This window comes from Pyrgilauda ruficollis, unplaced genomic scaffold (genome assembly GCF_017590135.1).
Source record: "Pyrgilauda ruficollis isolate IOZ18807 unplaced genomic scaffold, ASM1759013v1 scaffold72, whole genome shotgun sequence".
Lineage (NCBI taxonomy): Eukaryota > Metazoa > Chordata > Aves > Passeriformes > Passeridae > Pyrgilauda > Pyrgilauda ruficollis.
The window spans coordinates 2,283,330-2,297,893 of NW_024529044.1; the positions used below are offsets into that span (position 1 = coordinate 2,283,330).

Sequence of the window (14,564 nt, forward strand, 5' to 3'; positions counted from 1 at the left end):
GCAGAGAAGGCTGAAAAGCTGTTCCTCAGCTCTTCCATCATTTATCAGGGTGTCCCAGGAGCTTGTGAATCAGCAGGGGAGGTTGTACAGCCCTGTGAGCAAGGATCCTGCTGTCCTCGAGCTTTTTCTGTCCCTTGATGTGTCAGTCCTTTCCCCCTCTCCCACAGGGGGCCAGCACAGCATCACTGCTGGGTTTTGCTGCCCTGTTTGTCCCTGCTGAGATGGTCTGTGCTGCCCACTCAGAGCTGCTCATGGTATTCCCAGCAGGAAAAGCTTCCTCCCCTCACAACACCACTGTGAGAACTTTTTTTGGTGCCCCACTGGCCAGGCTGGGTCTGGGTCAGGGTCAGGGCTGGCTCGGTGGTGCTGCTGTAGGGATTGGGCTCTGCTGCTGAAATGGTGAGTGGGCTTCTCAGAACCAAGTGACAGCAAAGGGGGGTGTTTTTCTGCCTTGTGCGGAAGAGTTTCTCCCTCCTGAGCAGGACTGGTGATGGTTAAAGTGCAAAAGCAGATCAGTGTCCCCACAAAGCAGCCCTGGGAGAGCATCTTGCCTTTCCCAAAACAGGGGCAGTTTGGGGTGCAAGGTGCAGGGAGGTGAGGGGAGAACAGAGCTGCCTGTGGCATTCAGTACCAGAATCTTCATCCCTCATCCCTCACAAACTGCACTTCTCCAAGGCATGCTGCAGACCCCACCTGCCACAGGGCTCATTTGATAGAATAATTTTGGCATGCAGGTCTTGACTGAAACAGGAGCTGAGCAACTGAAACCCTGCTTGAGCCTTTAAAGGTTTGCTGGGAGCATCCCTGACTTAGCCTGTCTTTCCTTCTCCCTTCTGCAGTTTATTCCACACAAAGTAACTGTGCTTCAAAGGAAGCTGTGTGAATAAACACCCTGCAGTTAATTCCTTGCCTTCGATTGCCTGCTCATTTGTGGATGACATGTAACATAGGCTGAGTTATTCAAATCACAACGTAAACACCCTTTGCACAGCAGATACTGCTTCTGAGGCTTTTAATTGTGGTGTTTATATTTTGCAATGTGTTGGTTCCTGTCTCCTTTAGCTAATATTGAATGATCTAATCTGTGTCTCGTAAATGAATCTATTTTAGCTCCATTAGAATAACCCCTTAATTGAAGGCATACAGACAGCCTGTGATGGGAGAAGCAATGCTAAACAGTAAATACAGCTAATGGGACAATTTACGGTGTGGGGATGCTCTTAGCTTTGATGATACCCTGATTAGCTCAGCTGCTGTGTTTGATTTTAATTGTAATCAGAATTAATTGGAGAGCGCTGCACAACAGCAGCCCTGCAACGGTGTTTCCATGTCTCAAAAAAAAAAAAAAGGCAAGTGTAAGCACCCATCCCAATTTAATGATTTTTTTTTTTGTATATTTTACAGAAAAATACGATGGAATTCTATAGGAGAGAGGTGAGTGGTGCTTCCTGCACTTCTGAGTGTTCATCCTGTGTGAGTTGCTTACACCAGGGTGGCTCAAAGCTCTCTGTGAAAGCAGAATCCCTGCATCATGGAGCTTTTATCAATGTAATTTCAGGACATTCCCTCCCATTGCAGCTCTCCCAGTGACGGGAAGGCTCAGGCAAGGACAGACACCAGGGCTGAAATCCAATAGATCAGAATTAGTGGTGGGGAAATCACAGTGGCGCCAGCACAGAGACAGCCAAGAATCAATGATAATTACATGCTAAATCATCCAGAGCATTGGTAGGTGCTGAGGATGGTAGCTATTATTCAATTTCTATATAACATTGGGGAGTGCTTTTTAATTACTTGCACATTGCAAAGTGCGTTTCTGATGTTTGCAGTAAGCTCAGTGAAAACAGACATTTTACTGAGACAGTTCAGGGATCCTCTGGTTCCTTGGACATCCAGTAATTAGGGAAGAAGCAGTCCCTGCTGTAATTAGCTCCACTTCCTGGGAGAGAACCTGTTTGAGGTTTAGATAGGCCTTATCTTGAAGCCTCCATGATCCTAACCATGGCCATGTCTGATCTCCTCAGATCATGTACTATCAGCAGGCCATCTTGAAGACCAGAGTGAAATCTTCTGTCTCTCTTGGAGGGTAAGTCCTGATTTCCTTCTGTCCACACATTAATTAGTCTTCAGTGCTTATCTCCTAATGAGCTGATGAAGCTGTCTGCTCTGGCAGCTGGTGACTCAGCCAGGGGATCCATGTGGTGGCCCAGTGCTGTCTGGGCTGTCTGGGAGGAGGAGGCTGAGGAAGGATCAGAGTCCCAGGCAGGATGAAGACGCTCTCTGGGAGCTTTGCTGCAGGGCAGCACCAGCCCCTGGGCTGAGAATCCCACTGAAGTCAGGAGATGCTGACACTGCTTTGGTCAGCTGTGATGCCTGGGCACAGCCCTGCAGCCAGGGGAGGATCCAGCAGTGTGTCTGTCCTTCAGGAGGAGCAACCAGCAGGACAGACTGACCCTCCTGTCGCTGGTCCCACCCTGGGCTGGATTCACCCCCAGGAGTGTCCCCATGGTGGTGCCCACCTCTGGTTGTGCAATACTGGTTATTCTATACTGCAGAGGGGAACAGCCTCCCCATGAACATCCAAGCAGTTAATTAGCAATTCCCCTTCCCAGTGGGAGTGTTTTCTGATCACATTCTTGATGAAGCCTCCAGCCCTGGCATTAGGCATTGGTGTGTTTGCCAGAGGCATTCCTACCTGGAGCCTCCCGTGCTGACCAGGCTCCTCGAGGTGCAGCCCAGAGCACCTGCCTGGTTTGCACTGCCATTGCCACCAGGGATTCCTGTCACATCTGACATAAACAAGGTGCTCACGCCAGTTCCCTGGAGAAGACAGTCTTGGATGAGTGGAATGGGTGGAAGAGAGTCTTCTGGTCTTCTGAGAGCCACAACTTGCAGGGCACCAGCAGCTCTGTTTGTTCTGTCACTGACTTCCAGGTCAGTTAAAATTCTGCTGCCTCAATTCTCCAAACTGTGAGCTGGAGCTGGGAACACCTGGCTGCTTTCCAGGAATTCAGTGGTGTTTCACTGTTTGGCAACGGGGCTTTTCTCTCATTAGCTCTGGTGGGATGATGCTTATCACCTAGATCAAAAATCTCAGGAACTTTGGAACTCCACAGTGTCAGCTACAGGGTTGGGTCCAAATCAAATTATTATTAATGAGGATTTGAACAGCAGCTGGGCAGTGTGCATGCTTCAGAGCATTGCAGTGATTTGGGAGAAGCTGCAAAGCTCTTCAAGACCACACAGCAGTGCTACCTGAGCTGACAGGTTTAGATTTGCTTGGTCATGGGCTGGAGTGCCTGGTGCAGGTGCTGGATGCCTTGGCATTCCCAGGGGAAGGTAGGATGGAGCAGCTGTGTGCCAGCCCTGTGGTTTGCTCTGTGCAGGAGCATTGTATAAGTGCAGGATGTGTGCCAAGGGGCCTGTTAGCAACAGGCTCCTGGACACTGCACTCCCAGCTCTGAGCACATGAAAGCACTTTGGCCTGGAAGGAATTTTAAATGCAGAAACCAGAGGATTTTTTTTTTCTTTCAAGAATGAAAAAGGGAGGCGGGAGCTAAAATTCCAGGACATTAATGAAATCAGTTGTAATTAGAAGTCTGGCCAAGTTAGAAGGTAGGAGAAGTGTTTGTCTGGTTCCTGATGGGAGAGAGACAGCTCTGCTTTGTGCCAAGCCCTCAGAGCCAATCGCAGAGGAATGAGCCCTGTGGTAGGTGATGGGGGAAAGGAGAAGCTGGGATGAGCCCTCAGCATTCCCTCACTTTCCCAGAGTTCCCTGAGTTCTCCCAGGGCCCATGGGAAGGCTGCAGAGAGCCCACCTGGGTGAGCACAACCCCTGCGTTCCTTTTCCTGGCACTTTCACCCAGAGCAGTGCAGGATCAGGCCCTGGCCAGCTGAGAACAGAAGGAGACAGAAACTCTCCTTAGAGTCCTAAATCTCTCTTCCTTATAATGAAAAGGCAGAAGGAGATGATGGAAGAGAGTCTTGTACCTTGTATTTGAATTGACAAACTTACTGCTTTGAAAGACAACCAGGAGACTTCTGCTGGGAAATGGGAAAGATTAACTGAGCTAATGAATTGATTTTTCCAGGAAGCCACCTTCCAGATCCCTGTGCTGAGAGTCCTGCACCTCTGAGGAGATCTGTAATCTGTTATTTGGCTATAATGGGGCTGGCTGTAATTCTGCCTTCCAAATTCATATTTTGATTTTGGATTTGTTGCAGGGTTGTGAAGTACTCTGAGCAGTTCCTCTCCAATGATCCCATCCTGTCTGGATGTCTCCCCAGCAACCCTTGGATATCAGATGACCCTGACTTTTGGGATCTCAATGCAAAGCTGTATGTATTTCTGTTGTTTTGCCAACCTGTGGTTTACAGTGACCTTTATACTGATAGAAATCAGGAAAGGGAACCACTGATTTTCGTTGTGCTGTCTGATCTCTGCTCCTGAGCAGAGAAGCGTTCCCTTTCAAACTCATTTTGAAATTGGGAATACTCCATGCTGAACTTTCAGCACTGCCTTCTTCAAGTGGAGCCTTCCTTAACATCACAGAAATTCCTGAGCTGATGATGGGAGTGTACACTCAGCCCCTGCTGGGTGGGTCTTATCTGCCCTGGGATGAGTGAAGCCCACCCTAGCCAGCACAGGAATGGAACAGGACCAGCTCAGGGTCCAGCTGCCCCCCTGGCCCTTTGCTCACCCCTCAGGCTGCTTCCTTAGGAGAGGCTTTGGGTTGGAGGCACACACTGGTGGTCCATCCCTTCTCTGAGGGTTTTCCCTTTGGATAGGGTTTGCTAATTACACAGTGGCATCTCGGGGCTTGGAGCATCCAACATCTCAGTGGTTCTGAGAGCAGCAATCCTGGACTCATTGTATCCCATTAGACATCCCCAGGGGATGCCTGCACTGAGTGCCTTTATGAGAAGCAAAGCTCTGGGCAGTGCCTCCTGCAGGATGGGACTGAGTCAAACCTCAGGGCAGGGCTGGGCTGTCACTGTGAGAGCTGCAGAAATCCCAGTTAAATCCTCATCCCGCTGCGGCCCGAGTTGTTTAATTACAACTTACTTAGTGGGTTGACTTCAGGAGCTCATTACACCACTCTGGAAAACAAGAGAATGCTGAGAAGTCCCTTGGCACTGCAGCAAAGGGCATTTTGGTTTTAATTAATCTGCTAATTAGAGAAAGCAGCGGTGCTGTTTGTGCTCTCCCTGCAGGGTGGAGGTGCCCACCAGGATGCGCGTGGAGCGATGGGCCTTTAACTTCAGCGAGCTGATCCGGGACCCCAAAGGCCGCCAGAACTTCCAGATCTTCCTGAAGAAGGAGTTCAGCGGTGGGTGGCAGTGTCCCTGTGCCCTTGTCCCCAGGCTGAGGTGACATGGCACACGGCTGCTGCAGGCTGTGCAGCCAGGGCAGGCGGTACCATCTAGTGGCACGGGACACACGGTACAGCCCGGCGTGTCCCCACCGCGGGGATTGCCGCAGAGGGTTTGGGTTGCAGTTTAGGAAGGAATTCTTCCCTGTGAGGGTGGGGAGCACCTGGCACAGAGAAGCTGCCCCTGGATCCCTGGAGGTGTCCAAGGTCAGGTCAGACAGGGCTTGGAGCAGCCTGGGACAGTGGAAGGTGTGCCTGCTCATGGGACTGAGATGGACTTTCAGGTTCCTTCCACCTCAGAGCATTCCATGATTTTCTGACTGCTCCCAGAAAAGCTGGAACTGGCCGAGCTCACAAGTTCGTAGAGGTGTCAGTGAGCAGAGAACGGGGGAAAGCTGTTTTCCTCTCGCAGTCACTGGAGAGTGACTTCGGTCAATTGGAGAGACTGGTTTGGGGCCAGCAAAGTGTGCCAGGCAAATCCAGGAGTTAATAAATGGGATTGTGTTTTCCTCAATCTCACTCTCTGCCAACTGTGTCCTTGTCATGCAGGAGAAAATCTGGGTTTCTGGGAGGCCTGTGAGGATCTCAAGTATGGAGACCAATCCAAGGTCAAAGAAAAAGCAGAAGAAATCTACAAGTGAGTGTGAAAATTTTCCACTCTTTCACTCTTTGTGCATGAGTCCCATCAGCTCCACAGGTTCTCATTCTCCAAATGATTTATTCCTAAGATTTTTACGTGGAGGCTGTTATCGGATGTGGCTGTCTTTTGTCCCCACACAGGAAAGGAGCTTTTGGAGGTGAAAGTAGAAGTGGTTTTTTATATATATATATTTACTTTTCCTCTCTGTTCTCTATTACATTTCAGTCTCAGAATATAATTTAAGTATCAGTGTGGAATAGCAAACTTCTTGAGGCTGCCACAAGCAAAGTGGGGAGAGGCTTTTTGCTTCTGTTGAGCTAAAATTTGGCTTATATTACGTGCAAGAGGAAGTGAGTGCACGTCTCTGATGAAGAGAACATTGCTTGCCCAAGATCAGGACAGCAAATTGCAGCAGGAAGCTGAAGGGACTTTTCCTTTCATGCATAGACAGGAATCTGTGAATTCTCCAGCTGCTAATGGCACTCTTGATTCCTCCTCTTGGCAGGCTCTTCCTGGCTCCAGGAGCAAGGCGCTGGATTAACATCGATGGCAAAACAATGGGCATCACAGTCAAAGGCCTGGAGCACCCTCATCGTTATGTTCTAGATGCTGCTCAGACCCACATTTACATGCTGATGAAAAAGGTTTGTTATTTGTTGCCAGAGCCTGAGGGGGATTCCAGCCCTCTGGGCCGTCCAGTGCCTTTGTGTGCTATCAGCTGTCCCTTTCAAGGGGCCTTTGTTTGAAAATCCCTCAAATTTGCTGAGTGAAGAGAGTGCTGCTTCAGGCATTTGTATTTTGCTGCTGCTCCTTCCCTCTCAGCCTGTCCCCAAGGTGGTGGGGGTCAGGTGGCTGTGTTTCAGTTCCAGCTTGGGCACCAGCTCATGTACTGAAAGCAGCAGAACTGGACTGATTTTCACCCGCTGATGAAAAGTTTGCCTCCCGGAATACAAACTCCTCACCTTGCAGTGACTCTGAGACCCTGCTGGCCCAGGCTAAGCTTCATTCAGATCTTTTGATCTGGGTCTTACCTGTGAAGCTTTATTGTGAGATGGAAAATCCTGGGAATTTTACAGCGAGATGAAAGGATATTGGTTTAAATAGCTACATTTGCCTGAAAGATGCAAAGTCCCTTGAGCTGCTGGGGGAGATTATCCAGTTCCCAGCCTCCCTGGCTCCTGAGCAGCTGTATTTGGTGGTGATTTTAATAAGGGTGTTTGCAGCCCATAACTACCAGTTTCTCTTTTTTCTCCTAGTAGGACTCCTATGGCCGCTATTTAAAGTCTCCAATATACAAGGAAATGCTGGCCAAGGCTGTTGTGCCACAAGAGGGTGTCAAAAAAAGGCAAGTGAAACTGGCTGTAATTGTGGGGTTTGTTTTTCTTGTTGTAGCAAGGGTAGAAAAAGCCCAAGTTGCAGCAAAATTACTATGATTTAGCTGTTCTCTTAATTAAATAAAATTTTGCACTGAGAAGATGCTTTGCTTTGAGACTGATGGTGCTGTTTATTCATGAGCCCTTTGGAAAAGGCTTGTGAACAGGAGTGGAGCTGCTGATTGCTCAGCTGCCTTCTCTGCTGGGTCTGCTGACAAGGGCTGGGATTGTTGAATTAATTCATGGCTCCTTTCCTGGAAGGACACAGCACTGGTGTCCTGGGCATGGGAAGGCTCCTGCCCATGAAATATTGGCTGCCAGAGCAGAGACAGACCCAAGGTTTGGGATAACCCGTGGGATCTGCTCATGCCTGGACAAAGTTCATCCCCTGGTGTCAGGGAAGGTGACAGGCATTTGGGAACAAGCAGCACCTTGTGAGTGACAGCTGCCACAAGGTGGATGGCATTGGAAATGGCTTTTTCCCAGCAAGATGAAGGTTATATAGCAAATTCAGGGCATTTGAGCTGCAGCTGCTCCTAAAGCTGAGCGTGCAGTGCCAGACTGTGTGGTGTTTCTTCCTCTGTTCCACTCATCAACCTAGCAGGCAAGAAAGAAGAATTGTGGACTTTCACACTGTTGTTTCATCTAAAGCCTGTTTTAAGTCAGTGGAAAAAGCCCTGCTGCTGCCTGGCCTGGGGTTAGGTCAGTTGTTCCCTGAGCCACACATCCCGAGGTCACTAGCAGATGCTGTCTGATCCTGGTGGTCCTGCCTTCGTGTTTGTCAGTGCTTGTTCTGGACCTCCCAGACCTCAGCATCCCATTAACCTGGAGCTGGTGCCTCATCCAGAGGTGGGTTAGCACCTGTTCCCACTGCTGGGCATTGCTGAAGCAGGTAGTAGATGTTTTTGGGGGCATCACAGACACCAGGAACACCCACATTGGTCCTTGCCTTGTTCTTCCCAAGGGCCCTGGAGAAAACTCCACGGATGGAAGCTGTTTGGCTTCACCCTGAGTGTGAGTTGTGTGCAAACACAACAAAGGAGTGATGTGGGTGTGCCCTGGAGTCCCTCAGGAGCAGGACTTTGACACTTTTAACAGTCCTGTAGCTTGCGTGTGACACTGACTCACCCAGTGCTGTTCAAAGCTCCTTTGGCCATCTCTGAGTCCGAGCTTGTCCTCCTGGGTCACTTTGCTTGCCAGGGGGGAGGTTTTGGTGCCCTTCTCCTCAGTAACCCTCTCCTTCCCCTCTCTCTGCCCAGCACGGGTTTGTTTGGACGCCGCCACCTCCGCTCCAGCCCCAGCCCCATCATCCTGAGGCAGCAGGAGGAAGAGGCCAAAGCCAGGGAAGCCGCCAACACCGTGGACATCACGCAGGTCATGAGCAAGCTGGATCGCAGGAACCAGCTCCAGAAGGAAGCTCCTCCCAAGTAGGCTCTGAGCCCCGCAGGGAAAAGACAAGGCGAGGCTGGTGTTGAGCTTCGTCTCCCCTTCCTGAAGGTGTCAGTGCTGCTTTAGGTTTCCCAGGCCGGCTCTGCTCTCCGCCGGCTTCCCGCACGTTGCCATGGCTTCTGGAGAGCAGATGTCCCTTCCCAGGCAGTGCCGGGCTGCTGCTGTGCCAGTCTCGGGGTTCAGCACCCCGCACACCTCGGGGGGGAGATGCCCCCACACAGCCTGCAGAGCCCGGCTGCCTGTCCCTGCTGCTCCAGGAGTGGGGTGGCACAAGGCAGGGTAGAGCTGTGCCCCAGTGCTGCGGGTTCAGACCAGCCTGCCTTGGCACCGAGGGGGATGAGCCCGCGGGGAGCAGGGCGAGGTCACCCAGCCCAGAGTGTCCCTGCTGGCCTCCATCCCCTCGGGGGGCTCTGCACCCTCCCAAGGGCCGCATCTGGTACCCCCTGAGAGGAGCACACCCCCACTCCAAGAGTCCTGCACCTCCAGCCAGCACCACAGGCAGAGGAGCTGCTTGTGGGGGCAGCAGCAGGAGCATTTCTGAAGGTTTAGCTGACCTTCTGAATTTGAATGACACTCCCAAATCCCCTGGCACGCTGGAGATGATCAGCAGCTCTGCTCTGCTCTCCCTGTGACTCCTGTGCTGTGAGCTGGGTGTGCAGGTGCAGAGAGCTGCCCCTTGCCAGAGTCTGCACGAGGCCAAGAGAGATTTTATCCAATCCTTCCCACCTCTTGTCTTGTCTTTTTCCTGCTCTTCTATTTTCTATTGTTAAAAATCCAACAGGAGGTAGCTGCAGTTGTCATTGGCTTGTAGCCCAGAGGCAAGGGAGAACAGGGTAGAGGTGTTAAGAGCAGATTGCAACTTTAAGTAGTGTTTTCTTTTTCATTTGCTCTGTCTCTTTTGCTCTGTAGAATAAGGCAAGCTGAAATACCACATTAGTGCTAAAGAGCTCAGGTAGATTCTGGGCCTTGCTGGAGAAGCCCAGCATGCCTGGAGCAGGCCAATGGTTACCAGAAGTGTGAAGATTCCTGCAAAGGCCAGTAAAGGGAACTGAAGGGGCAGAAAAGCTTCCTTGTTCGTTAAAATTTTGGGGAAGCAAAGGCAGTGGGTGGAAGCACTGAGGTCTGGGAAACTGCCTCTCTCCAGTTCACATTGTTCATCCCTTTTTAATACCGGTAGGATTTTACAGAAAATGGGAGGTCATAGAACCCCAGAATGGTTTAGATTGGAAGGGATCTTAAAGCTCATCTCATTCCACCCCCTGTCATGGGCAGGGACACCTTCCACCACCCCAGGGTGCTCAGAGCCACATCTAGCCTGGCCTTGGACACCCCCAGGGATGGGGCAGCTTCTGGAGAGAGCTGGCAGGGAGTGGGAGCCCTGGGATAGTGGGGTGCATGCAGGCCCCTGGAGCCCTGGGGTCCTTGCAGGGCAACTCCCAGTGAACAGGGGACAGTCATGATGTCACTGTGTCCCCAACAGCTCCGACAGTGACTCTGGCCCTCCCCATGGCAGGATCAGGGCTGGACACTGATCTGGTATCACTCCTCCACTTGTGGCTGAGCCAGGGAGGTTGTCCTGCCCTTCCTTACCCCAGCAGTGATAAACCTCCTCAGAGGAATTCAAACTGAGTCACCCCAGACCTTCCCTCTGATGTCTGTGCTGAGTCTGTTCTCACTCCTGCTGGAAGCACAGGCACATTCTGCACTGCTGGACAAGGGAGCAGGCTCAGGCTGCCTTATTTAAAATTTAAACCCCAAGGCTTTGTTACATCAGGTGCCCTCAGTCTGCTTGGACATCAGAGCACTGGCAGACACTCCAGAACCTGGCAGGGCTGGCCCAAAGCCACTGGGCTGTGATGAACTCTGCAGTCTCTGCAGAGTTTGTGTAACATGGAGCACTGAGCATGTTGGGATTGCAAGTATGTAGTAACATGTGGAAGATCAAGTCAGGGTATAAATAATAAATAACAAATCTGTGTGTTCCCGTCAGTCCCTCTGATTCTACTTCTATTTTGTCTGCTGCTTTGCTTGTTATGTTCTCTGTATCCATTCCTTCCTCTGATTTTTTATCATCACTGCTTGGCATCACTGCTCTCCTGCCATGGGTTGTGTTGCATGCTCGGGAGTCACTGTGCTTGTGGAACACCAGTTACTGTGAGGAACACCAGTCAGTGCTTGTGGAACACCAGTTTTTTGCTTGTGGAACAAGCAGCCATCCTTCACACCCAGGCAGGAGCTGTTTTTGCCCTGCCACAGGCTGATGGAGCTCACAGCCTTCTGCTCTTCATCCTCTGCTGCTCAGCCCTGGAAGAGGAAAGTTGCCTGGTACAAGCTGAACTTCACTTTGTGCCAGCCGAGAAATTGTTTGTTTCTATGTGTTGTTTAATTTTTTTGGCCATGGCTTCCATGCATTCATCTGTCTAATAAAAATAAATGTAGAAAACAGAAAAAGAGCCAAGATCCTTTTTTGTCGTGTCTCAGTGTGTTCATCCTTCTCTGTGCCATCTCTGCATGTGTGTGCATGTCCTGCGTGTGCCTCTGTCTCACTCCTTGGACACTTGAGCTGCATTTCATTTTGCTGGGACTAAGTCCTTGAGAAATGGGAGGGGACCTGGCATGCAGCATGTGCTGTCCGTGTCCTGTCCAGTCTGTGCTTGGGCTTGTCCTGAGGGCTGACTGAGCAGTGCTGGAGCCTCCCCAGCCCCAGCCAGGGACACTGGGGTTCCAGCATGACATGTCACTGGTACTAGGAGCCACCAGGGCTGGGGCTCGGGGTCTGTCACCCCGGTGGTGCCGTGGGTGTGACATGGTTGTGCTGTTCATAACCAAGATCACATTCCGGGGATGACAGCCTCCTCCGTGCCTGCAGTAATCGTGCTGAGGAATGACACAGGCTGGTGTCTCCTCCAGCATCCCGGCGGGTGTGGGGCTGCATCTGTCAGCACCCACTGGGGCTGTGGCAGCAGTGACCCCGCAGGCAAGTTGTGACACCGCAGTGCTCTGGCAGTGGGAGGGCAGGGAAGGGGACAGAGCTGCAGGACAGGGGGACAGCGGCACAGGCATGGCTGGGGTGGCCCAAGCTTCCTCCCAGCCGAGCCCTTCTCTCCTGGCAGCACCAAAAAAGAGGGATTCTCCTCATGGAGAAGCCTGGGGAGCCCTGGGTGTCACCTCCAGACCTGACCGAGCCTCTCCTTTTCCTCCCCACAGCCAGGCCACCTCGCCTCCTGCTCCCCCGGCCCGGCTGCCCACGCTGGCCCCGGCACCCCGGCATCGCCACCAGCCGCCCCTCAGGCCGTGCCTGCCGTGTCCCCCGAGCCCCCAGCCCTGCCCCAGGGCCCCGCCTGCCCCTCAGCCATCAGCCGGGCCCTGGGCAGCACGGCGGGCACCCAGCCGGACCCGCGGGCGGCCGGCCCCGGCCCCTTCCCGTCCGGCGGCCGCAGATCCCGCCTGGCCGCCCGGGCCTGGGCCCGCTTGCTGCGGAGGGGCTGCCGGAGCTCGGGCAGCCTGGCCACGCTGGCGGCCCGGTGCCCGGCCGTGCCCCACGGCAAGGTGCAGCCGCTGGGCGGGCGGGAGCGGCGGCTGCGGCCGGACAGCAGGACGGTCAGCAGGTGAGCAGCGCACGGACAGACGGACACGCACCTGGGGAGGGCTCAGCTCAAGGGCCGGTTCGGTTTGGGATTAGCCAGAGGGAGAGGACCCTGAGAACCTGTCTGGCAGTCACCTTTGCCACACTTGCCCCAAACCCCAGGCTCTTCCCTGTCTCCACTCCTGCATTTTCCAATGGGAGCAGGCCAGGAGCCCGTGCTGGCTTACCTCTGCTACTGTCACACCTCCTGTTCAGGGTGCAAAACCCCAGGTTTTACTTTTAATCCCTGAATTTGGAGAACCTCAGTGTTCTTGAGCACTGACTCAGGTTTGGTTTAGTGATTTCAAGTGAGAGGAGAATCAGAACTGACAAGGGAGGGGAAATCTTGAGCGAGAGTCGCTAAGTGTTTGTCGTTCCAGGGGAAATTTTTGGGGAATTTTTGGGGAAGTTTTGCCTGGCAAGGCTGCCCCTGCAGGAACCAAACCCTGGCCATGTCCCTCACCAGGAGCAGCATGTCCCTGATCCCGTTTAACCCACCTCTGCTGCTGGCCAAGTGGATGAGTCCACATTATAAATTCCAAAGCACAAACCTGAGGGCTCCTGCTCTACCTGGCTCCACACTCCGGAGCTCTGTCACACGGCATTGCAGCTTCAAAGGAGCAGCAGCACACATTCCCTTCGTCCTCCCTCTCCGTGGGCTCGTGCCTGGGAGTTTTGCTTTGGGATTTGGGGCTGGAATGGTGGAAATCTCAAAGCTGAGCTCACTCGCTGCCTCGGAGCACATCAAAAAGCGCCGTGTGTGTGATGAGTTTGTGTTTCCCAACGCAGCTTCTTCCAAGTCCGAACAGCCGTGCCTCCGGAGAGCCCAGCCTGCCCCGGGGGCTCCGGGCAGGGAGAGGACAGGCAGCACCGGGCTCGGAAGGACTCTGCAAAGGAGCTGATCTGCCCCTGGGAGACCCCCACGGAGCAGGGGAGAGCCGGGTAACCCTGACACAGACACTCCTGCCAGGCCTGAGACTGCAGTGTTTGCCATGCGTGGCTCAGCACATGGTGGAGAAGTGTGTTGGAGCCATCCTCCAGCAGCAGGGACACCCAGACCACCACAGCTCCGGATAACAGCCCCTGGTGTACCCAGCTGTTTGTGATCCAGGAGCTCCAAGCCTTTCTGGACTGGTTTTCTTTCCTGTCTTTGGTGTGTTCTGTTCTGCTCATGACAAACTCGTCGATAAACGAGCCTGGTTTCATGCCTTGGAGCAGATGGAGGACGTGTGGGTGATGTCCTGGGAAACAGTGTCTTATCGGAGTTTCTGCCTTGGCCATGAGGTGTCAGCACACTGAACACAGCACAGCTGGAGCAGGGCTGGCAGGGGGCTGGCAGAGCAGGACTCAGGCTTCAGTGCCAAAACTGGGGCGTGTTTGTGTCCCCATCCTATTAATTACAATTTTTTAAATTTTAAAGCGTGCTGATTAAGAGGCTGGGGAAAATAGAGTGCCCTTCATGAGATGCTGAGTGGCAAAGCATCATTCCTTCATCCAAACCAAACATGATCCCAGAGGCATCAGGGAGTGTAGAGCCCTCCTGCATTAGCTCCAGCTTCCCATTGCATGGGTTTGAAACCATGGCTCGACCTGTGAACACCTGGGGAGATCCAAGCCAAGTCCCTGTTGGTGTTTTGGGCCCCTCCAAGCTGGGATTGATGTGTTGCCACAGGCTGTGCTGATATTGAGTGTTGGATTGTTGCCTTCCTTGTGTCAGTGTTTGAAGGTGGTTGTTTTATTCCCTGGATGAGTTTCCTCAGTGTGTGTGTGCTGTAGGTCCCTGTTCTGTACCTTGGCCATGACCTGTGACTTCTGATGTTGCTGTTTTGTACTTTCTGATTATAAATGGAGTTTTTCCTGTGTGGCTGATGTGGTTCCACATGCTCAGTCCTGCTGTGGGATTTAAATCTGTCCTCACACACACTCAGTGCTCCCTGTTTCCCCCAGGTCTGGGCTGACACTTCCCATCGCAGAGCAGTTTGGGAAAATCAGAAGGCTGCTTCTGTCTCCAAAGAGTCTTTCCCAGGCTGCTGGCCCTCACTGCCCATGGTGCTCCTCTTGTACAAACACACATTGGCTCTTGGTGGCTTTGCTCTGTCAGAGGG

The 14,564-nt window shown here is 52.6% G+C and overlaps 1 protein-coding gene across 5 annotated transcripts in view; it reads left to right on the forward strand.

The window, feature by feature from the left end:
- RGS9 (regulator of G protein signaling 9) overlaps positions 1-14,325 on the forward strand; it is a 31,530-nt gene extending 17,205 nt beyond the window's left edge. Inside the window, exons 10-19 of one of the 5 annotated variants that reach the window (XM_041485801.1) lie at positions 1,405-1,434; positions 2,025-2,086; positions 4,225-4,338; positions 5,215-5,330; positions 5,922-6,009; positions 6,518-6,656; positions 7,272-7,357; positions 8,645-8,812; positions 12,042-12,442; positions 13,249-14,325. In XM_041485801.1, coding sequence (XP_041341735.1) covers positions 1,405-1,434; positions 2,025-2,086; positions 4,225-4,338; positions 5,215-5,330; positions 5,922-6,009; positions 6,518-6,656; positions 7,272-7,357; positions 8,645-8,812; positions 12,042-12,442; positions 13,249-13,361 — 1,317 coding nt within the window. In that variant the 3' untranslated portion in view covers positions 13,362-14,325. Of the gene's footprint in view, positions 1-1,404; positions 1,435-2,024; positions 2,087-4,224; positions 4,339-5,214; positions 5,331-5,921; positions 6,010-6,517; positions 6,657-7,268; positions 7,358-8,644; positions 12,443-13,248 lie in introns of those variants that run through there. The other 4 variants (XM_041485802.1, XM_041485804.1, XM_041485803.1 and 1 more) reach the window with 4 other exon arrangements.
- The last annotated feature ends 239 nt before the right edge of the window (positions 14,326-14,564 follow it).